A 23,961-nucleotide genomic window follows, 5' to 3' on the forward strand; every position below is an offset into this window, starting at 1 on the left:
ACTGAAAACGAATTACTGGGCCGAGCGTATGCTCAGAGGCACTGGGCTCTATAGTTCTACATCCTGTTCTGAGCTGTTACTTTGCACCAGGCTCCAACTGGTGAACCCAGCAGAAAACAAAGAAACAAAATCTGCCCACTCCTGATTAATCTGTTGGGTCAGTACAGGACGCTTTATTTAATTGCCGCCCCCTTTCAGTGTGAAACAGTGGAGCACAAGTCTTCCATTATTTCTTACCAATCTTTGGGAGGGGAAAGGGCCTCTCCTCGTGCCTTGGTCAGTCAAGTTGAGCTTCCAAGGTGCTAACATGTCTCTTTTGGTCAGTTCACACTGCGGCCCTGTTCCGGTGTTCAGTGAGTTTGGGGTTTCTCTCCATCCAGCCACAGCTGGCAATGAGGAAAGCTGTCGTTTTTGTGATGCTTGGCATTTGCCAACCCAGTGGGGTTACCGCAGAAGACTGATGCCTTCGACGAAGCATTTGGCTTGCCCCAAAAGGCTTCAAAATTTGAGTCCTTCCTACCACACGTGATCTGGTGGACCCAGCTACCCACATCCCTTTTAGTGTTGACCACTGTGGGAGAGCAGCTTTCATTTATTAGTCTAGACAGGGCTGAAGGTCCCCACTTATCTGTGTCTGCCTGACTCAAAGAACTTGGCTTTTTCTTCCAAGCAGAGTCAATATATCACACCAGCGTTTGGCTAAACCCCCTCCTTATACGCAGCCTGGAGTGGAAACAAAAGTGGCAAGGAATCTTCCCTGGACGGTGACCTTGCTGCAGTGGCTGAACTGGAATAGCACCTTTGCAGCTGCCCAGATTCCCTTTAAAAACAAAAAAACTAAACAGCAGCATACTTGAGCCTTTTAAAATGCCACATCCAGCCATCCTCAATAGAGACTGTTTAGGATTGCCTGCTACAAGCCCAGAGGTCCTGTCTGTCCCTTTAAAAATGCCAGCAAAGCGAGAGATGATGCAGCCCAGAGGAAATCATTCCCATTCCGACAAGAAAAGGAAGATGGTGGGCACGCAAGCCAGTGGAATCTACCCTAAGAGATCTTCTGAAGCCCTTGCCTGGGTTCCACCTCTGAGAGATGCTTAGGCAGCATTATTCCATGGTGCATTATTCTATTTTATTCTCACAACCACCCAGTGAGATAGGTTTGACTGAGAGTGGGTGGTTGCCCAAGGCTACCTAGTGAGTTTCATGGCCAAGCAGAGACTTGAGCTCTGTTCCCCACACTCCAAGTCCTTATCTACTGCCTACTCCTCAGCCCTGCACCCACACTGCTATTCAAGGGCACAACCCCTAACTCCTGCTGCCCCTTCTCCAAGCTCTCCCCCAGGAGAGCCACCCCCAGAGGCTTAAATCTATAGCGACCACTTGGCTAAGGGCTGCATACTTGCTGCACACAGAAACGGACTATGTAGCACCATTGATATAAGAGACTGGCTCAGCCTGTCAAAGAAAAAAGAAAAAGAAAAGCACTGCTTATTCCCGCTATTAATATCAAGAATGTGTCAGAATTTCCATTCTCAACCACTAATTTTGTGGGTTTATGACTCTGCCATAAAAACACACCTCTTGGCTGAATTTTGGCATGCTGGCCTGTAGCTGGTCTTGAAAGCCATGTTAACGCAAAACATCCATCCAGACACTGGTGAAATTCCTGCATTTCGAATACACTCGTTCCTTTTCTTTTTCATTTCTTTTCTAAAGATCTTAAATCTACAAGCAGCATCAGGGCCCAACAGCCGCCGTGGGACTGTGTGGAAATGATTTTGCTCAGAATGCACCACTGTGCTCCTAATGGTTGTTCTCTTAAATACAAGTGCACGTGCACACACACAAACACAAACCCTTGTCTTTGCATTCCCCCCTCCCTTCAGTTTGAAACTACCTTAATTGTTATGGCATCCCCCCAAGGATCATGCAAATAATGCTTTTGTTCATGTAGACATTTCCACATTTAAACCAGATTGAAATCATTTTGTTTGTCATGGTTCCCTCCTCGTAGGAACTGTCGTTTTGTGAAGGTGCTGATAAGGAATTATGATGGATAATTACCGTATTTTTCGCTCTATAACACGCACCCGACCATAACACGCACGTAGTTTTTAGAGGAGGAAAATCTGTAGGCATGCCACCCGTAGGCATTTCCTCCATAACACGCACAGATATTTCCCCTTACTTTCTAGGAGGAAAAAAGTGAGTGTTATGGTGCAAAAAATACGGTAATTGTCTTGCTCAGTGTAACTCCAGTTCTCAGGCTGAGAACCGTGATGATTACGCCAGCTTGAAACTGGTAGTGTGGGTATGATTATAGATGGCAGTCTTCTCCCTTGGAATTGCAGGTTTTTAAAACTTTGTCCGTTTTGCACTAGGAGATTACAATGTTGCTTTGATTGATGTCTTAATGGAGTTCCCCAGGAACACATGGCACATTGTCACCAGAACTTAGAAAATCAACGTGCTATATTCTTAAATTGACAAAAAGTAACACTGCTTTGTCACTTGATTGAGCCTCCTTGTTTATTTTAAAATTTGAATGCCACTTATCTGTATAAAGATGTTCAGAGTGGCTTACAACAAGAATGCAAATAAATACATCATCACAATAGCAATTAAACAGGAAATCATTTCAAAACACAACACAACAATCCAGTCTAAGCATATATTGTAATGAGACTTGACCTTAGTCCCTCTCGAGGCGAAGGGTGGCCTCATCCCTGACCACTAGCCACGCTGACTGGGACCAAGCTGAAGTCCAGCAACATCCAAAGGGCACCAGGTTGCCGAAGGCCGGCGGAGAACCGTTTCAGTGGTGGCCCCCTTGTTAGGGAACTCTTTTCCCCATAGAGTTTAGAGAGGCCTGCTCTGTGGTGTTGGGTTTTTAGGAAAGCAGGAAGACCCTTTGATAACAGTGACGAGGTATTTTGGAATCGCTCTAATTTTTCTAAGATGCGATGAAGATGGCTTAGTTATTTTGTAACTTTAATTGCTGTTGGTCTTGGCATTGCTACAATGTTTTGCTGGCTTTATTGATGGGCTTTATTTGATGTTTTATTGATGGGATTATTTATTGTATGTTATTGGTTGTATTAAGTGTTGTTGGCCGCAGTTTCTATTCTTGGGAATGATACAGATCTCAAATAAATAAACACGACTACTGCTTCTTCTAATTATTAGTATGTTGAAGAAGAGTCAGTTTCTGTTTTCACTGATAGTCCACAGACATCTTATTACAAACCCCTTCGAGTAATAGTTTCATGGAAACCACTGCTATTTTTCTAGAAAAAGAGGTGTCGGAACTCACCGTGAACGCTTCCCTTCTCTTATAATGGCAATGGCACCCACCTGAGAAAGGGCCAGAAAGGACTTCCGGCAAGTTCCAGCTGAAATAAAGCCCTGATAAGCAACCCAGTATAAATATTATTATCATCACGGGTCAGCAAACTTTTTCAGCAGGGGGCCAGTCCACTGTCCCTCAGACCTTGTGGGGGGCCAGACTATATGGGGGGGAGCGAATTCCAATGCCCCACAAATAACCCAGAGATGCATTTTAAATAAAAGGACATATCCTACTCACATAAAAACACACTGATTCCCAGACTGTCCATGGGCTCGATTTAGAAGGTGATTGGGCTGGATCCAGCCCCTGGGCTTTAGTTTGCCTACCCATGAATTAAATCAATAGATCTAATTTTCAGTATTACCTATTTCCCACCCACCCTACCCCACAGCCTCCAAAAACATTTCTTTACAGGAAAACATTGTTCCAAGGTGTCAGGAGTGAATTCAGTGGGTGCTATTGTGAGTGGTAGTCCATTGAATGTGTAATAATGCAAATTTATCATCTTCTCCTTTCCCGCTAATGCCTTGGCTAATGCCTTGACTTCCTCAGTTAACTTTTTGGAGGGCGCCAGTGTCCATACTTTCTGTTTCCACTGTGACAATTCCAAATGTTCTGGGGTCTTCCAATTTTGAGCAATCAGTTGCCCAGCAGCTACTAAAATGAATGTATCTTGAGATAATTTCTTAATTCATAGCAACAAGATAGGTAAATGGATAAATGATGAGTTGCTTTATCCTTTTCGTGGTATCCCAGGCAGATTTTTTTTCTTTTCATTTTGGGAGGGGCTGTATCCACAACTAGAAAGGTCAGGACTTTAAAAAAAAAAAGTTTTCAAAATCAGTTATTGGGCTTTTAAATGCCAGAATCGCAGGGTTTACATTTCAGCTATTTTTACTTATCAGTTTAATATCCTTTTAAAAGATTATGGTATTTGCACCTCAACATTTTCTTCAGTTGCATTTGCTGTATTTAATGCAATACTATTTAAAGTCTAAAGGTACTGCGAGGACATATTTTAAACTAGCAAGTCCTTCAGACTTTCTACTTATTAAATTAGTTTAAGTATGTGAAATTTTGAAAAGAGATTCAGTCTGAAACGTAAAATTCTGCAGCCCCAAGTTCAGTCCTGGGCAGAAAGAGCAAAACAGACGTCCTGCTGTAAAAAAGCCATTTAATAATGTATTAAAATGCCATTGACTCGAACACTCTTTTTTAAAAAATGCACACTGTGAAAACAAATGGCTTTCAAATAATTAGGATCTTATGCCCAAGTTCAGAGCTGATCTCTGTGCAGAGATTTTTCTGCTACAATCAGGCCAGTCCAAATCTGATCGTCTCAGGGGGGAATTAGCAGCACATAAATCAACTGGTGTTGGATTTTTTTCCTCCTCTTTTGGCCATGTCAGTGTACATCTTGGGACTGGCGAAATGCTGCCAACAGTCTTTGACATACTTTTGCATCACTCGTAGATGCACTTGTTACGATCCTCCTTTTCCTTTAAAGCAAAAAGTAAGTTTCTAGCCCTCATTGGTGCAGAGAGCAAAGGTATCAAAAACAAGGAGGCACGTACAAATCTGACTTTGTTCTACAACTTCTGTGTTTTCTGAGGACTGCTGCCAGCATTCCTTTAAATCTGTTTGGATCTTAATATACTGCTTACCTCCTTTATTAATATAATGTTTACAGCCTGTCTTAGCCAGACAGTAAGTATTGTGGCAAAAACGCAGAAGTCCATGTTTACCCAGCTATGAGTGCAGCAGGTCTCAGCTTCAACCCCTGGCTATGGCTGTTGCTATTTGTTATTTAGTATTTGCACTTCATTTTTTAAAAAAGGTGGAGTTCTAAAAAAGAATAAATAAATAAATAAGTCAATATGTAAATTCATGAGCATGGCTAAGTTGTTGATTTTAACCAAACATACCCCTAATGCATTCTTGTAACAGTGATTCCAAATCTCAGTTTGTCATCAAATGTGATGTTTGTGTGTTCCAGAATTTTGCACATCCTTCAGAAATCCCCAGGCTGCCAATCAGTGTATAGTTCATAATAATGAGCCAGTGCTGTGAAGTGCTTCCCTCAGACATTCCTTTTGCCACTCACCAAGGACCTGATTTTTAATTTTTAAAAAACTGTTCTCAGTTAAAATTATTGTCTGTGTTTTGGAGGGTATTGCATGGGGGGGCGTGTCTGTGTTTTTCCTCATTTTGCTGTGGGTAGAGGCGTTTTGCCGGGGAAGGGTGTTGGAATATCCAGTTTTTCTTATGTCAGATTATATTTTGTGGTGCCTGCAGCAACTTACTAGATTTTCATATGTGCCCCCAGGCCCAGTTGGCGACACCTAGTTTAGGACAGTTTCCTGTATTCCAAATTTGAAGTTATTTTGTCAGGAGGTGACATCTCTATTCTCTTGGCTGACAGTTCTGTTCCTTCCAGCCATTGTGGCCAGTCCATTGACATCCGTTCAGTCAGCTGAGTTCCACCAAGTCAGCCGGTTCTGTGCTAGTCAGGAACAGTATAGGAATCTGCCTTATACCAAGTCAGTTGGTTGGTCCTTCCAGCTCAGTACTGTCTGCACTGACTGGCAGCAGCTTTCTAGACAGGAATCTTTTGCCAGCACTACCTAAAAATGCCAGGGCTTGAACCTGGAACCTTCTTCAGGCAAAGCAGGTGTTCTGCAACTGGCTACAGCCCTCATCCTGCCCCATCTCCACCCAGTTGTAAACAGGTTTGCAAAATATTGCTGCCAGCTAGAACTGGTGGTTAGAATAATCAAATTGTAGAATTGGGAGGGTTGCACCATTGTGGAGTTCTGGATCAGCTTACAGGTTTGCTTCCCTAAATTGCTGTTGCTTGCATAGTGGCTCATTTGTTTGGTCCACAAGGTAGATGATTATTATTATTTTTTAAGTGACCCAGCATCTCAGCTCTTAAAAACTGCCTAGCAGTTCATCCAAATTAGTACCTCTTCTGGCCAAATTGGTAGCAATATGTGGAATGATTTCTTTTTTTCCCACTTGGCCTGCCACAAACGATTAGTGCAAAGGCGCAGCATACAAAGTGGGCCCTCGTTTGCCTTCAGGAACTGGGTGGAGGAAATTAAAGGATCAACATCTTAAGAGGGGCACTGAGGATGGATTGTTCCATGTGACGGCCACAGGCCTCCAGGAAATTGACTTCATGAAAGGCTCGAGGATGCCGGGATGAGGATGAGGAAGGCAGGTGATGATCCTAAATCACAGTTCAGGCACTCTGAGACTCTGAGGTTTGGAGCTTTCTTTGCAGTTGTTGTTGTTGTTGTTGATCCAGGGGAGAAATAGCAGATTTACTCTAGAATGGAGTCCCCTCCTTGTACAATTAACCATCCGTGCAGCTGCCAGCATTGACATTTTCAAATAATAAAAAGAGACTGTTTGAATTTCTATAAGGGAGGCTAGACACTTAATTTAAAAAAAAAAAATATCAACACCCTCAATGAATTGTAAGTCCTAGAGGTTTTTTTGTGTGGAGAAGCCATGACAGTTAAACTGTGTTGAAGAAAGAAAGAAAGAAAGAAAGAAAGAAAGAAAGAAAGAAAGAAAGAAAGAAAGAAAGAAAGAAAGAAAGAAAGAAAGAAAGTTCTTTCCTACTTTCTGATGCTCTAATGCTCTGGCCAAGGTGGGCGCTGATGCCAGCAGAGAACCAGAAAACTTCATTTGTGTCTCCCATCCACGCACTGAGCAGACCCAGTCCTGCTTAGCTTGGTGCAAAATGAACACAAACATGCAAGTGACAAAGATGAGTCAGGTACCAAGAACCCAGGAGCTGCGCCAAGGGGTCAGAACCAAGCAACGAGGCCAGCAGTCAGTATTGCATCATCATCCATTTACTAAATGTGTCTGTGTGTGCTTCTTCATACAGCGCATAGCTAAGGTGGGAATTTGCTCCCGAAAGAGGCAGTGATGGCCGTGAACTTAAATGGATTAGACAAACTGAGAAGAAGGCTTTCCACGGCTGCAAGCCACAATGTTCAACCTCCATTGTGGGAGGCGGTCTGCTGGGAATCGCAAGTGGGGAGCGGAGCGCTGATGCACTCGGGTCTTGCTTGTGGGCTTCCCATTGGGGCATCTGGTTGGTCACTGATCCCACTGAAGGCTTCTTCCGACATTCTTAGGCTCACTCTTCCCTTGCATCTCCAGCAGCCTGCTTCCACCTTCCTAGTGATACCATAGGAATCTGGCTGCATTTGCAGCCTTTTGTTCCCATGAGGGGCCTAACAGGAGAGTCCCTAGAGACTAAATGGACTCCATCAGAAATTATCTCTCTCGCCCTTCCTCACAGAAGATTAAAGGTGCCTCCACTGATTCAACTGTTTATGGATTCCATTTTGCTCTGCTTATGCAGCTGATCCTTTAAGGAGCCTCAGATTACCCATAAGCGCTAAGACTTCTGGGGGGGGAGCAGTTGCAGGATAACAGAACCCTTTTTATGATAATCCTAGCAAGCATCAGAGGCTAATTTATAGAGATCTGGTTGCCAATGTGGAATCCGTCTAGAATTTCATTAGCGAAACCTCAGTATGTTTGTTGAGTTCTTCCACTGAGACAGATATCAAAAGGGCGATTGCATTTTTTCCCCTTTATATGCAGCCAGGTACTGGAATTATCTAGTTAAAAAGAGTTTAAAAGCCTAAGAAAGGGGATCTAGGAAGCATTTTAAAATGCAAGAATTTCCATATGAGGGACTGTAGAGCCATATAGTGATATTGAATAATACTTTTTTTAAAAAAAAAATCATTGATTTTGATCGACTGATATTATGGATTCCCAATTAGAGAGCAGAGGATGGTGTACAGTTGCACAGAGTTGCACCTCATGGGAACCCAGAGGTTTTGTTCAAAGACACCACCAATCAGTGTGCAGTAAAACAGGCAGGGACCAGCTATGGGTTTGGAGGAAGTATCCATTGATTAATCATTGGGTCCAATGATTTAATAGTAGGGGCTCGGTTAAAGGCATATTTTAAAATATAATACCAATATACAGAAAATGATATTCCACAAGGATTCCAGAGCAATTGCCTGCATTTTGAAACTGAGTGTCCTTTAGAACGTCGCATCATTCTTTAAAGAGCATAGTCTTTTAAAAGCTATTTTCGGTTCTAGTGTTTTTCTACAGTAGGAGGTTAGTGTTGTGTCAGTTTTCATTAAATGGATAAATATAAATCTGACCACATTTGCGGGAAGGAGCTTCACCATAGGAGAATGAGAGGAGAAATTCCACATGGGGATGACCTTTATGTGCTATAACAACTGTATGAACTTGACATTAAAATGTTTGGGAATAAACCTCTGGCCCGGAGGCAGTGTTGCTTGCCCTTTCCTGCAAGTGAGTCACAGCTCAAAACGGGGCTGTTCCTCTGCACCCTGTACATCCGTAAATTGAGCATCAGGAAGCGTGTCCAGACGAGCATTCCAGCTGCACACAGTCAAGGTGGATCGCAATACTTGTGTGGAAAGTTTCCATACCCCTTCCCAACCCTGTGGAAAGGAAGGAATGTAGGGAAACGGATGACTTCCCCTCACCCACCCACATTTTTTTTCTTTGGGGAGGAGAGTAAGGTTCATGTGTGTGCAGTTGTAAAATCTTGTCTGAATGATACTGTACAGAAATCCCCATCAAGGTTTTCTTCCAGCTTCCAAGCTGTCTTCTCCCCTTCATAATGATAAATGCCTAGGAAAGAAAGCTATCTAATCTTCAAATTGGCTTCTTTTCTTAAAAGGACAGGAAGAGAGGCTGTGCGTTACATTCCGAGCTGAGATCCCTGCTAAACTTGCGGCTTCATTGACTCCTTAACTTTCTCTCTTTCTGCCTGACCTTTGATACCTCATCTTGGAGAATGATGTTTTAATCGCCGAAGACAAGGGGCCTACGGTGCCTTCAGTCACCTGTTCAAATTGAATTGATTACCTGTCCCCTTGTCTATTTTGTCCTGCCTGCCATCTCTTGGTAACTCTCACCTTTGCCTTCTCTCTGGCTCAGCTAGCCCATTGCTGGTTCCCATTATTTCCTGATGCACACGGCGAGTTCATCACCTTCCCAAGATACCTCTTGATTGATTCCTTATGGCTTGCGGAGAACCACTTAAGTATTTCCTAGCTGAAACGAAGCAACGTTTGGGAGCTCGGACTTTCTTTAAAAAAAGAAAGGAAAGGAAAGCCTGAGATTTGTGGTTGTCGTTGTTTGTGTCAACATTACTTGAGGCAAGTTGTTAGAGCACTGGGCTCTATGTGTTTCTTTTTATACGTGTTCAAACAATTCCTCTATAAAAGAACTTGGGGTGTTGTAAAACACTACTGCCGTGTGTGTACAAACCCCTTCAGCAACAAGTCGGATGCAATGAAAATGAGCTAATTGGATATTAGTACAGTCCTTTGCTCTTCATCAAAGACAGTGTGACCTTCCCTTCCACACAGGTCTGAGTCCAAACCACTGCTAACCACTTGATTTCTTAAAATAATGCCTTTTATCTGCTTTACAACTTTGGCTCCTCCCCAGTAAGTGTCAGCATGCTTCTGAGTAAAATTCAAGGCACTGATTCTGACTTTTCAAAGCTCTAAGCCTGGTGCCAGCATGTGGCATTCTAGGGCAGGTGCCAGGGAACCCTTATGACCAGTGCTGGGTCTAGGAGTCACCATTTACATTTCCCACAATGCACCCCATGTAGCATCACTCCAGTGCATTGTGGGAAACGTGAATTTTGGTTCAGTTGGGGAGCTGGTACTGCTATCAAATATGCCTCCAGTGCCCATTTCTTTGCCCCCCCCCAAAAAAAAAACCTACAACCTGAAGCTGGCTCTGGCCCAGCAGACCTTCTATCAGACTTCCCCAACCTAGTGCTTTCCAGATGTTATTGAACTACAACTCCCATCAGCCAGCCAATATGACCAGTGATCAGAGATGGTAGGAATTGTAGTCCAAAACATCTCAAGTGCTGCTATGGGCTGAGGACCACTTTTGGGCTCCAGCACTGGTCAAGCAGTTACCCAGACAGAAACAGCAGTGGCTCCAGAGTCATAATAAGTAAGAATCAAAACAAAGTGGGTAAGAGAAGGAAAGTGTGTAAGAGGAGAAAGTGAATGTAAACACTTTTAACAATGGTTTGTGCTCTTTAATCGTGGTTAGATGCTACATTGTTAAGGGCTGACCACAAATGGCATAGCAAAATCAGGAGTTGAATAAGTGGCTTTGCAAACCATGGTTTATAGGTGTTAAATCTGTTTAAGGGGCAGTTTCTCCACTCCTCCAGGCTTTTCTGAGAGAGGACAAGCAGATCTTAGGGCTTAGCTCAGGACTGAGTCAACATCCATACCAGGCCTTAATCTTGTTTGAATGTGTTTTGGCTCTTTTTAAAAAGTCTGCTCCACTGAGTGGGTTCCACCTCAGGGCTTAGACTGAGCCATCCCAACCATCTGCTGCTGCAATCCATAGAACTACTCTGAGCCCTAAAGGAGCAACCCCGGTCTCTTACCTTTGGCTTTTGCTGAACTTCATAATTCAGTTCCAAATTGTGATTGTGTTTTTATAGACAGAACCATGTCCTTTATTGCATAGTTCCCTTTGTATTATTGTAGGGATGGCTGAATCTGTCAATTTTGGTTTGTCATTTTTTCCAATCTTAAGAACTGTTCACCCTGTTTCCACATTCGTTTGCAAATATAAATTCCACATGAACGGTTACACACATTTTCACATGTGGCTCTCCTAATAAACACATATGTCTATATGTGTGTGTGTACATATGTATATGCAGCTTTGCCTAGTGCACACATTTTTGCAGGCAATTTTGCATTGTTGGGAAGTGTGAATTTGGAAGGAGAGCCGTATTTCTGCTGGCTGGTAGAAGTTGTAGTCCAAAACATCTGGAATGCACCAGGTTGTGAAAAGGCTTTCTTCTTCTTTTCAAAGAGGTCAACGTACTTGCTTGTGTTGCCATATAATGTGGCCTTTACCTTGATGGTCACCCATACTTAACATGGTGCTGGCCATAATTCAGTTTGGACATTTGGCTGTAATTGTTATTTGGCAGGAACTGAGTATTTTTCACATAGATACTTTACAGCTGCGTACAATGGTTATTCTCAGCAATCCTAGGCAATTAGCAGGTCCTTTCATAATTCGTAATAATCCTGGTTGCAATTTTGTATCAAACAGTTGTTTCTCTCGCTGTTGTTTCACCTTTTGCACTGTGCAAACAATTACTACAAATGCCCCCTACTAGCAATTTCTGTGGCTTTGTGGCAAGGCTTAGGATTCGGCTACCTCCCAGTCTACTCATCTGGGCCAGGTAATGCTGGAGAACCCTGCCTGCCCAACAGAAGTGATAGCTTCTTCTCTGCCTTAGAGTGTTCCAACCTCCTCCTCTCCTTGGGGAGTTTCTCCTCTTCAAAGCAAACATTCTTTTTCTACAAGCTGCAATAAGAATTATTTAATGACATACTAAAAGTAATGTGGAGCAGCCCATATTTTCCAGAATGTGGAGAGGACCCCCGCCTCCTTCATAAAAAAATAGCCTTGCCAAAAAGCGCCCTTTTTATTCCAGATGTTGGCTTTTCTCAAATGCATGAAATGGCCAATGCTAGCAAATTTATTTTTTAACCCATGGATTTAGTTTCTTTAATTTCTGGCATATTTGAGCATGACGTATAGGCCCTCAGCAATCTGCTATAATATTTGTTCTACGCAGAGTGAGGGCCAAATCCAATATTGGTAGAAGTGCTGTCGAGGCCAAGGAATATGGGGGAAACAGACCAATGAGGAAAAATTTGGTGCTGGAAATATAAATCCATATAAGACCTGAGAAGAAAAAGCCTGGGGCTTTTTAAAATTAAAATTGCTTTTCCTCACTCCAAGTCTTTGAACGAAGCAAGGTTACTGATAAATAAATGTGTATATGTGTAATTAAGATATAGTCAAAGGAGCACCTTCATAATGGTGGTAGCAACTTGCAGATAGGGTGTGAGGTAAGGGATACTGAACACATAGCCTTCTGGGTTGCAAAGCTGTTCCTGCACTGTCCTATCTTATGCAAGGTGGGATAAGGGGGGTTGACTTGCAACGAAATATCCATACACATTTTTTTTAAAAAAAATTAATGCCGTCAAGGACAAGGAGAGCATACCCTTCTCCTTTTCTACGCAAGATAATTTTCTTCTCCATGGCAGTGTGGACCAAGAACAGTTTTATCTTATAGGCTGGGGCTGATGGCAGCTGCTATATAAAACATCTGGAGGACAGCAGGTTGTCCAAAGGGCTGTTATAAATGATGGACAAGCAACATACCCAGGAATGCGGATGCTAGTTATTGAAAGCCACCCAGAGTCAGTTTATAGTAGTAAAATGTTTTTTATGTTCTGATATGTAAAATAAAATGTCCATACTATTGTAACAAAGCTTTAAAAAAACAAACAACAATGCCACACTGCGTTTTATCTAAAGTGGAGTCTAATAGAGATTTATCTGTAGCATATATGTTTCATCTAACCAAAACTTAGTTTTTACATCACAAACGGGTGTAAAAAAATTTTTTTTAACTTAAATAGCTTTTTTCCTTAAAAAATGTCCCTTGCAACATTCATTATTTTATTACGTATTTTGTTGTTAAAAAAAAAAAGCAAAGCTGAATGGAACATGTGGGCCTGCATTTGTGAGAGATATATATTTATATTTTATATATATAGATATATATATAGATATAAATAATTATTCAGCATGCAACACTTGTAGTGATTTCCCAGTTCCGATTATAGAACCCCACACCAGCCGCACACAGGCTAATTGAATTCACCACACAGGATGTTCTGGGTGAAAAGTAACCTTCTCCTTAGTGGCCCTGCCATCATGAAAACCATCTCTTCCTTTTCATTATCCCAATTTGTTGGTGTAGAATCCCAGCAGACTGGAGACGTCACCGTGTTGTGGAGAGAACCAATTTGGGTGACTAAGAATTGGTCAGTAATGTATGCCCCTGTTGAAGTGTGGTTTTTGCATGTGAATTCTTAAGAGGTGCAGGAATTAATTGGGTTTGGTTTTCTGGGTTTTCCTTCTGCTCGTTACTTTCCTTTTAAGGACCGGGAATAGGCTCTGCACTCGTTCCAGTAAGGAAAACCTGTCCTCTTTTGCCTGTGATATTGTTGCCACTGATGTTTCAGCAGATGTGTAGCCAACATGGCGCCCTCTGGAAGTTTCTGGCCTCCAACTCCCATAAACCCTAGCTAGTTTCAGATAGTACATGGGTAGATGAGATCAGGAGGCTTAGTTTGGGCCAAATTAAGTATACACTTCCAGTGTTAACACTAAATACACATTATAGCAAGCACCATAGCTGCTAGAGGGCCATGAAAATTTGTGTCCTGGGCTTTTTATAATTGTCCACCCATGTACTATCTGAAACAAATGGGGTGCATTGGTTGCCTGATGTGAAATATATTGGCACTATTTTCAGCTTTCCTACCCCACTATGGGGCAAACAGGACAAGTATAAAGCACATTTTTGAATTGTAAGAGCAGGGCACGTGGCTGAGGGCAGAAACTGCACATTATCAGTTTCATAGAAAGGACAGTTCTGTGTCAAGCCTCCCTCAAGTGGTGCAGTCAAGCTTGCAGGTTTCTGGTTGGCTGCTATGAGAGCAGGATGAAGGATGAGATGGACCTTTGGCCTGAGCCAGCATGTTCTTACGTCACATGTTTACTTGAACTACATATTCTAGAGCAGTGTTCCCCAACCTTGGGCCTCCAGCTGTTTTGGGACTACAACTCCCATAATCCCTAGCTAGCAAGACCAGTGGTCAGGGATGATGGGAACTGTAGTCCAAAAACAGCTGGAGGCCCAAGGTTGGGGAACACTGTTCTAGAGGGGCAGATTCTGGTGTAAGACTGCCATTTTCAGTGAGTTTTATGACCATATGTCATTTTTGCACTGAGGCTAAGCGGAAATAATACTTTTGTGGTTGTGAATTACTAAATCCATTATGTTTAAATTTACCTTCGCTTATTCTGTGGTGTGGTTCTCTGAGCAGGGTCAATCCAGCCAGATCCTACCCCCGCCCCACCCCCAAGCAGGATCTCCACTGGAATTATGGGAGTCATGTGAGAGAGCACAACTCCTGTTCATTGCAGTGGTATTCCTGCCAGAGAAACTCAGAGGGTTGCTTTCCTGGTTTGTATTCTTAACTCAGAAGTTGACTTGTCTGGGTCTTCCCTGTATCTGATTTACTAACTGCAGACTATTTTGGGGACTACCCTGAACCATTACAGAGTTGTGGTGGAGGGAGGGGCTATCATTTAATGCCGTCTTTCTTTTCCCGCAGAGTTTTAAAAGTGCTGTCTCCCCCCAGCTGTACATGCAGGGTAAGAGCAACAGTATGAACCTTGGGGTAGCCAGTGGCCACCCATCATAAATTTCCTCCCAGAAGGCACTGCTGGGACAGCACTAGGTCTTAACACAGGATGTAGTGTGATACAAACCTACCTAATTCACACATTTTGAAACAAATGTGCGAACCAAAACACAGCCCATCCTTCTAAAGCTGCAGTTCCCCAAATTCTGCAATGCGGTGCTCCAGCAAAGTGCAATGTAGAATGCATATATTAGTGGGAATGGCTTTGCAAATATGTGTATATGATAAAAAGTTGCATACAAAAAAGTGTATACATTTTGATTAGAATGTTGATGAATTTTATAAGGTCCTTTTTTATATATAAAAAAAGTGAAATTGATGTGGAAATATGGAGAACTGAATTTAAGATTGGAAAACAGACAATGAAAGAAACCAAAATAAACAGATTCCCCCAGTGCCTTTGGGAGGAAAATGATGTTCTTTAGAAGCACTTTATATGCAAAAACTGGGGTGGGGGGCAAATCCCCCCCCCAAATCTTTCCCCTGATCAGTGCTGATTTCCAAGACTGCACCAGCTTGGCCAAGCCCTACTGCGGTTGAAGGCAGTGGCATACACATTTAATCTGCTTAAGTGGCTTTCTGGGTCACACGCTGAATTTGTGTGTGTGCTTGCGCTCTGCATTGTTTTTTGTAAAGTATCCAAAATGCATGGAAATTGAGGAGGCATTCAGTGAACAGTCTGGTGTATATTTTGTGTGCATGCATGTGCTTGAAAAGGGAGAATAAGTGTTTCATGATTTCATGGAGGGAACCACATCTCTCTTTGAGGCAAATACTCTCAGTGGGCAATACGACTGGTGGCCCAGGCCACTGAGCCGAGTGCTTTATTTTTTTTTTGAACTGGGTTTTTACCCCCTCCCCCACCCCCAAGACTGAGCTGCTTTTGTGTCTAACAGAAAACAAGCTCTTCAGCTACACAAACACCGATGTTTTTGGTCGGTGTCACAGAAGTGCAAGTTACCCACAGGTATTAACACTGAATTAACATTGTCCTGGAGCATTGACTCTTAACCGCAATTTTTAGGTTCACTGCCCAGTTGCAGGAATCATCCATCAGGCCAGTTGTCCACAGTCCCCATTCCTGAATGATACGGTAAAGAAGATTCCCTGGACAGCGAGAAGGTCTGAGAGTAGAGGAATTCATTGGCTGCGCCTAAGTGGGGAGAGGGGGGCTTCCTCTCGCACACTGAGGGGTGCACCCGTTCCCTTGGGAAGGAGGGCGCAGGGACTCTCTCCCGGGCCTGAGACTGTGAAAGCTGATTGTAGACTGTGAAGGGGCTGTTGCCCGGCGGCTGAGAGCTCTGGTTCGTGATGGTGGGTAGACGCGGCATCATGGTGGTAGCTGTGAAGTGAGCAGGGAACGGCTGGTAGGGGACAGTTTCCATTGTCTGAACACTGTAGCTGGTGTAAGGTGCAACTGAGGTCCACATATTGCAGCTCAAAGGTGGAGGAGGTGGAGGAGGAGGCAAGTCTTCTACCGATGAGACACCTGCAATTTCAGCACCGGAGCTGGAGTACATGCACGCCTCCCGCGGCGTCACGTCGCTGCAGTAGGAGGGGCTCAGCATTTGCTGGTCATAGGGAGGTGGTGACCGAAAATAGTGCTCTTCCCCGACAGAAGAGGAGGCGTCCAGATAAGAGCGTTTGCAGGGTAAATCCAAATGCCGGGCACCCTCTGCATGCAAACCAAGGAACAAGCAAAGCGAGAAATGCTTAGATAGTTAAAAGGTTCTGGGCACAGATCACTGCATTGCTACTTTCCTCTACATGCAGTTCTTATAATTGCTTCCAGCCCAGGTACAGAAAGTGCCCTATTGCTGACCATCCCTCTGGATTGTTGGATATATTGGTCACTCTCTGTGTTTGCATAGGGTGGTAAGAATGCCCCCAAAGTTTTGGCAACTGAGTGTGTTCACTTTCTGCAATATGCAGTAAAAATCAACTAGGAAAAGGGCACGTTAAAGGTAGAAAGTTTGAAAGACAAAGCTGCAGTTGAAACTCGCCACTTTGCCTTTTCTCCACAGCAGGTGCCCCCTGTCATCTTCCTTGTGATCATTTGAACTATTCTAAATACATTAGGACTAGCCCCTTCTTCCTCTGCCCAGCATTAACCCTATCCTGGTTCTTCAGTCTACCTTCATACAACTTGGCTTTTTAATCCCTTGCAGTATGCACCTTACAGCCTGATCCTATGCAGAGGTAGGCATGCCTAAGGTGAATCAAGCTGTCTGTTGATCTGGGAAGCTACACCGTTGCCTTTGTGATAATCCAATAGCCCTGTTTATTCTTCGAAAGACATTCCTCATTCTCAAAAAGGCAGGGCATTGCCAATGTCCATCTATTCCAATCAATCTTAATTTAAGGGGCTTTCTCTAACAGTTGAAAGTTTAAATGACTTTGGCTACTGCTTTCTTACACCCAGCAATTACTTTTCATTCATCTCGATAACAGGCTGGCCACAATGCTTTTGTAGTGTTGCTTTTGACAAGTTCAAGGAGCCCTCAAATGTCTTATCAAGAGCGCTGTCCAGAAAAAGAGAAGTGGTCTACATTTGCCAGGACTTCACGTCAAAATGCTGCAGAAAACTTGCCAGATAAGTGCTAAGGGCTGGTAAACGTTTTTGCTATGTGCTCGGGGGGGGGGATCTCTCTTCATTATTGTTTGCTGTAGAACAGCATTCTGAGGTCGGGAAGCCCCAATTATTGTTGCGAGGAACCCCGAATTTTTTACAATGAATAAGCTAGATAATAAATGCATTTTTCTGAAAGAACCAATTTTCAGAGTGGTGTAATTAACAACTTTCTTGCTCTTCTGCTTGTTGGCTACACTGCTTATGGCTTTGTTTAACTTTTAGGTCAAGTGTTTCAAAGTCACACATAGCTGAGCTCTGAACACATTTACTCAGAATTAAATCTCAGGGAATTCAATGGCACCTACTCCCTCATAAGTGTGCTTAAGATTGCAGTGTGTTATACCAAATAAGACACATACACACAAAGAGAGATGAAATTCCATGTGTGTGCGCATTTGAATTCATTGAACTAGTGTTACAAGAAATGCAACCATATAGGATTCAGAATAACTAAGATTGCTATTAATCAGAATTGCATTGTATGAGACATTTTTTCCCTTAGAGAATCCACTGGAAATCCCCCACCACTCTGTTAGGTAAGGTCTCTTAGCCTAACATTTTTTTGCCTACGGATCTCAGTTACCTCGCCGCTTCAGGCAGTGATAGAAGAGCCCCGATTCTCTTTGTGCCGTGAAGGTGTTGAGGGGCAGGTCTTGGGCATCTGATGCTGCAAACTGCATGTGAGCACCATTCTCATACTGGTAATGCTGGAGACCCTGGTGGCTCCCGTGGAGCGAGTTGACGTCAGATTTAGTGGAAAGCTGACCGTGAGTTGACACCAGCCTCTGCCTCATTATGCTTTTGGAGATCACTGGATATTCTTTGCTGCAAAATGCAATAGGAAAAGAACCAGTTTTACACACATTTAGACAGAACAAAACCATCAGGAATGTTATCTCACTATTGTGTGGCCCTAGAAAGATGGTTTCCAAACTGTTTTCCTCGGAAGCTTCCTTCAGGAACACTGGACTAGTTTCCCTAAAAGAAGCTTGACCAAAGACCATCTCTGCTCTTATTCTTCTGCAGTAGGCCTGTTGCAGGAGAGTGATGGTGTAATTTAGGAGGGGCGTGATTTAGAAAGGCACACTCCTTCCATGTGGGGTAACAATGAACCCAATAGGCTCTCAGACTAGCACTATGCATGACCTGGACTGTGCCCCCTAGGATATGTCCCCAGAATCTCCTGCAACATACACAACTTCTTTGGATCGTCGGATGTGGAAGGAGTTCCTCAGAAGAACTGTGCTGGGCATAAGAAAGTCACCTTAAGACTGTATGGGTACTGTAGCAGCTCCTTGGGATCTCAGACCATTTTTCCTCACCTACTAGCTGATGACCTTTTAGCTGAAGATGCTGGGAATTTGACCTCACACCTTTTGCATGCAAAGCGTATGCTCTTTCCCCCAGCCTACAAGATCTGTATTTAAGATCACAGTTCAGCCACAGAGCTGAGTGGGTGGCCTTGGGCAAAGCACCCTTGCTCCATGTCTGTTTCCCATCTGTAATGCACATTTAATTTATTTATAGCCCACTTCTGCCAAGCACACATGGGCTCCTGCCAAAGCAGCAAAATGTGCAAGTCAAAGCATCTGATAGCTGTGAAGATCAAGATCTGCTGCTGCTTGCACAGAACCCCAAGGGGACACGATCCAGCAAAAGCAAGAGCCAAAACAGACAAGCAGAAGCCCTGTGTGTTGTGTCTGTTGCTGGGCTAGAGTAGGCCTCAAGTCTAAAAGAACTCTCCTCTGAGGTTATTGCTGAGAAGCACTCTTGACAATTTTTAAAATGAATAACTTAGTTATGCAGCACACTTCAGGGATACTTCCCCACCTACAGAGAAAACACTGCACATGAAGTAGCTGTATTAGACAGAGAGACACCTGCGCTTATTCTGGGCCCTTCCTCATTTTATGTGTCTCTGTTTAGTTGTCCCACCTCTGTAATCTTGCCACGCGTAGGTCGCTGTCATCGCTGCCTCTAAAGCCCTTGGCAAACGGGTTGTTTTCTATCTTCAGTTGAGTTATCTATTAAGGAAATAAATGCGGTGAGTTATTAATTTGAAAGGAGACTGCAGACTTTGTGCTTCTCCAGAAGACCTATTTATTGAGCATTAAGCATTCATCCTGAATTGCTTGAACAAAGTTATGTAGTAGTTAGATTATATCCAGTCTTTATTAGTATTCATTCTGATTTGTTTGCAGGGTTAGAGGAAAATGAGCATTTCTCCTGATTGGCTTGTAGGGGTGTTTATATCTCTTCCCAGTAGCTAGTCATTCATCTCACACATCTCCCCATCACTTTTCAAGCTGCTATGGCTACAGGGTGCTTTATTTTATTTATCTATTGCATTTATAGCCCACCTTTTCTTCCAAGAAGCTCAAGATGGTGTACCTGGTTCTCCCCCTCCACATTATCCCCACAACTCCTCTGAGGTAGGTTGACCTGCGAGATGAACCCTGGTTCCCCAGATCCTAGTCCAACACACTTACCAACCTATAGCTACATTTTGTGCTTGAGTACCTCCTGGTAGTATAAAACCAGTCCATGTCTACAGTGTAGATATGACCTGCATATCGGTTCAGATCAATCCTTGGTTCTGGGACCTTTGGCTCAGAGACATGTCAGAATGAGGTGCAATCCACATTCATTTACGATGAGCAAATCTGACAATTTCAGCTTCTCATTCTTCTAGTCTTCAGCTCTCCATATCCATCAGCAACTCTTTAAAAGTCCTCATGGGAATTCAACAGCATTTTAGTGCAAATTTATTCTAATGTGCACATTTGTACATGCATTTTGCCTAATATACAACTTTTCACAAAGCAATCATGCCTCATATAAAGATATTTTGTGTGTTATTTTACTGATATGTGTATTTTTAGACACGCTGTACCTTAGTATATGCATTTTTGTACCTAATACTTGGCTGGATAATAGCACTGCAAAATTTGGAAACTGTGAATTAGGTAGGTTCTTCTTTATATGCAAAACAAATCCCTATTAATATGAGCCATCATTGTACTTGTACTTCTCAGAAAAATACAGTTGCCACTGAAGGGACACAATGTGTAGGGCTTGTCTGCCACTTTTCCCCAAGAAAGCCTGCTGTTTACTGCTGAATCAGAAGGAACATCAAACAGGTTTTCTGCAAACTGACATTTGTTCCAATTTAGTGGTAAACAGTGGGGTTTGCCTGGAGAAAGTGGCTGGGCATATGAAAAACCTGCCTAGAAAGCACGGGACAAGCAGAAGTGTGGACAAGCTCTAAAACACAGTTTCTGATGTGTTTCCATTCCATAATAAAAATAGGGAAAGTATTAAATTACATGGAGAAGCGGGAGATACTTAAATAGTCACTTTTCAAAATCACATACACACGTTAAAACCTCTGCACTCACACAGACAGTTGATGGAGAGAGAGTTATCTCCATGAACTGGCATAAGTGGCAGAGAAAGCAGGGCTTTGGCGAGGAAGGGGGAACTCACCACTCCAGCAAGGACCCAGTAAACCCAAAGGGGGTGTCCTTGGTGAAGTGGGGAGCCATTTCTGGCAATGTAGCCACTACTTTACCCTTCACCATGTGCAGGTTAACAGAGAGGTCACGCTTCTATCACAAGTTAATGGAGGGAGAAGCTGGATCCTCAGCAATGGCTGGAGTGGACAGAAGTCTGCCCACCACTACCCTGCTGTCAAAGACTCGGGATAAAATATTCCTTACTGAGTAAGTGATCCTGCCCCACAGCTGTTTCTGAAGATCCATGCTACCACCAGTCACATTTGTCCTATAATCACTAATGTGACTCCACCCCCAGTTAAAAGGGAAGGTTGGGGAAGGTTTTCAACTTAAGCACAGCCTCACAACTGCACTGAGAAGTAAGGTAAAGGTAAAGGTAAAGGTACCCCTGCCCTTACGGGCCAGTCATGTCCGACTCTAGGGTTGTGCGCTCATCTCGCTCTAGAGGCCATCCGAAGACACTTCCGGGTCACGTGGTCAGCGTGACGAAGCTGCTCTGGCGAACCTGCACCAGCGCAGCACACGGCAACGCCGTTTACCTTCCCGCTATAAAGCGGTCCCTATTTATCTACTTGCACTTAGGGGTGCTTTCGAACTGCTAGGTGGGCAGGAGCTGGGGCCGAAGGACGGGAGCTCACCCCGCCGTGGGGATTCGAACCGCCGACCATACGATCGGCAAGTCCTAGGCACTGAGGTTTTACCCACAGCGCCACCCGCGTCCCGCGCTGAGAAGTAGGTAGGGGAATTAGGATCACTGAAAAGTTGTTAAGAGTAAAATGGAGGGTGGAACTTCATTGCCAAAGATGCCTTTCCCTCACCCTATTAAATATGTGAAGGGTGCCAAGTCAGTTCAGCAAGGCTGAAACCACCCTCACCAACAGATAATAGAAACACTAACACTTAGTTTGCTCTCATGGCAATCCACAGCGAGGGAAAAATTCAGTTATAAAAAATTTGTCATAAAAGGAGTGTGAAAAAATGGTGGCATACAGCAGCCGAAGCAGTGAAATTGTTACAGGCTGGGTCATGAGTCCAAAAGAGCATTACTGGGGGGGGGGGGGAGAGAACAGAAACAAATGTGGATTGGACCCCAGTAGAAAACTGCCCCTGCTAAAACACGACATAGCAGCCAAGCAATGCTTATCGGGAAAGTGGGTGAGCGAGACAAGTCCCTCTTCCTGCACCCCACACCCTGGAAGGCACTGACATTTCAAAAGGAGGCCACTTTACCTTCTGCTGGCTGGCTGCAGCTTTCCTGGCACACTCATCTTGGCCAATTCTGCTCTCTTTCTTTTTTTAAAAAGGATTTTCAAAAATGTGGCTTTTTATTATATTTTTAGCCTCTCTTTACAACGCTACCTTCCACGCCCTGTGTCCCTGTGCACTGCATCATTGAACAGCACACAAGGCTGATGGCAGGCACAGCTCCAGCTGGGCATGTGACTAAATGATACCTGGAAAGTGATGCTACTTACTCTGTAATTGAGGGAGCCAGGCTGCCCCCTACCCACCCACATACTTAGCCTTTCCCTAGAGATTCCTTAAGCTGCGGTAGAGCCTGTGGCAGCTTAACAATCTTCCAAAGACCGCAGGATGCTGCAATGCTTTGCCTAAACACTCCACCCACAAACCAAGGTGCAATTGAACACTTCTTCACTCAGCTCCTTTCTGTACTCCGTGTCACCAAAGGACACCTCAACAACTGGCATTATAATAAGTTCTTTACTGCCTGCAAACAGGATGCAGAATATTCTGTTTACAGTGTTTCTCTCTTCTCGCTCTAACTCCCATCTCCTTGCTAAACAAAAAGACATTTGCAGCTATCCTCCATTCCATACTTTTTGTTTTAGGGCAGGTGGGAAGACAGCGAAAGAGCTAGGGCACCCACAGCCCTGACCTTCAGTGGGTAAGTTCCAGATTTTAAGCCTAATGGGCTCTTGCATCAGGAAAACCTGCCTCTTAATTTTAGATCGGGGTTTCTACATATCCCCACCAGCACTGCCTCAGTCATTAACATCCCTGAAGGGGAAGCCATCCTTTAAATTTAGCCCTGCAGATCCTATAGAACAGGTGGCCACAATGTTTGTGCAAGTCCATAGCTCAGGGGCAGAACATCTGCTTTGCATGCAGATGGGCCCACATTCAACTTTCAGGCAGGGCTGGAAGAGAACTCTGAGTGGAATCCTGGAGAGTTGCTGCCAGCCAGTGTGGACAATTCTGCACTAGATGAACCATAGGCCTGAGGTGGCATGCCTAGACTATTCACTCTTGTTGCCTCAAAGTCTTCTCTGCTACCCCTTTCCAGGTAATCCCTAACTCTTCTTATTTCCCCTTTATCAGATTCCATATTCTCCCTGCCTTCTCTGTCTTCAAGTGATTGTATCACACTAAATGATACAATCCTGCTGGTCCCAAGATATTAAGATGCTGTTGCTAGATGCTACATCACCACCCCAAATGGACGCTTTGAAATAAGTGTTTTTACAGATCTCACACCAGAGTCCTTTCAGCTGATTAGCATAATTGACATGATTAAAAGATGCCACAGAGTTACTAAGAATGTTCTCAGTGGATTCTTTGGTTAACCATATTGGGGCTATGCAGCTGCACTTACAACTGTAACTTTGCAACCAAGATTTACACTGAGGGTTCCTGCCTGGGCCTGTTTTTATTTGAATAGACAACCTGGGAATGAGTTGCTTGTTTGTGGCCCCATAATGGCAGCATTTTGGATGTTGAAATAATATAGTCTCTCAGTTGGCAGGTCCTTTTTAGAGTGGGTGCATAAATAGCCACAGCCTAAATGGGGCACAGGTCAACTCAACACATGGATTCAACTTGTGGACTGGAGATACATCTTGCTATAGGTTACAATAAATCCTGTGTCCTCTGGGCTGCCATGCATCTTGGAGTGAAGGGGGCTGGTGTTTAATTGGTAAAGGCAAACCTATCTGGGGCCTTCCAGATGTTGTTGAAATCCAACTCCCATCAGTCCCAGCCAGCATGGCCAATGGTCAGGGATGGTGC

General features: G+C 43.7%; 2 protein-coding genes across 22 annotated transcripts in view; one reads left to right on the top strand and one right to left on the bottom strand.

The window, feature by feature from the left end:
* The window catches only part of BRIP1 (BRCA1 interacting DNA helicase 1), a 313,915-nt gene that overhangs the window by 260,571 nt on the left and 29,383 nt on the right, over positions 1-23,961 (top strand). Inside the window, exon 24 of one of the 4 annotated variants that reach the window (XM_082201666.1) lies at positions 17,239-17,370. The exons of 2 other annotated variants lie outside the window; for them this stretch is intronic. The gene's annotated coding sequence lies outside the window, so the exon portion shown is untranslated. Of the gene's footprint in view, positions 1-9,370; positions 10,781-17,238; positions 17,371-23,961 lie in introns of those variants that run through there. One more of the 4 variants, XM_082201667.1, reaches the window with a different exon arrangement.
* The window catches only part of TBX4 (T-box transcription factor 4), a 126,811-nt gene continuing 117,938 nt past the window's right edge, over positions 15,089-23,961 (bottom strand). For all 18 annotated transcript variants that reach the window (XM_082201831.1, XM_082201829.1, XM_082201828.1 and 15 more), the window contains 3 exons: positions 19,355-19,443; positions 18,003-18,244; positions 15,089-16,462 (listed from right to left, as the gene is read on the bottom strand). In XM_082201831.1, coding sequence (XP_082057957.1) covers positions 15,834-16,462; positions 18,003-18,244; positions 19,355-19,443 — 960 coding nt within the window. In that variant the 3' untranslated portion in view covers positions 15,089-15,833. The remainder of the gene's footprint in view (positions 16,463-18,002; positions 18,245-19,354; positions 19,444-23,961) is intronic.

The sequence above is a fragment of the Podarcis vaucheri genome (genome assembly GCF_965113315.1).
Source record: "Podarcis vaucheri genome assembly, chromosome: 15".
Taxonomy (NCBI): domain Eukaryota; kingdom Metazoa; phylum Chordata; class Lepidosauria; order Squamata; family Lacertidae; genus Podarcis; species Podarcis vaucheri.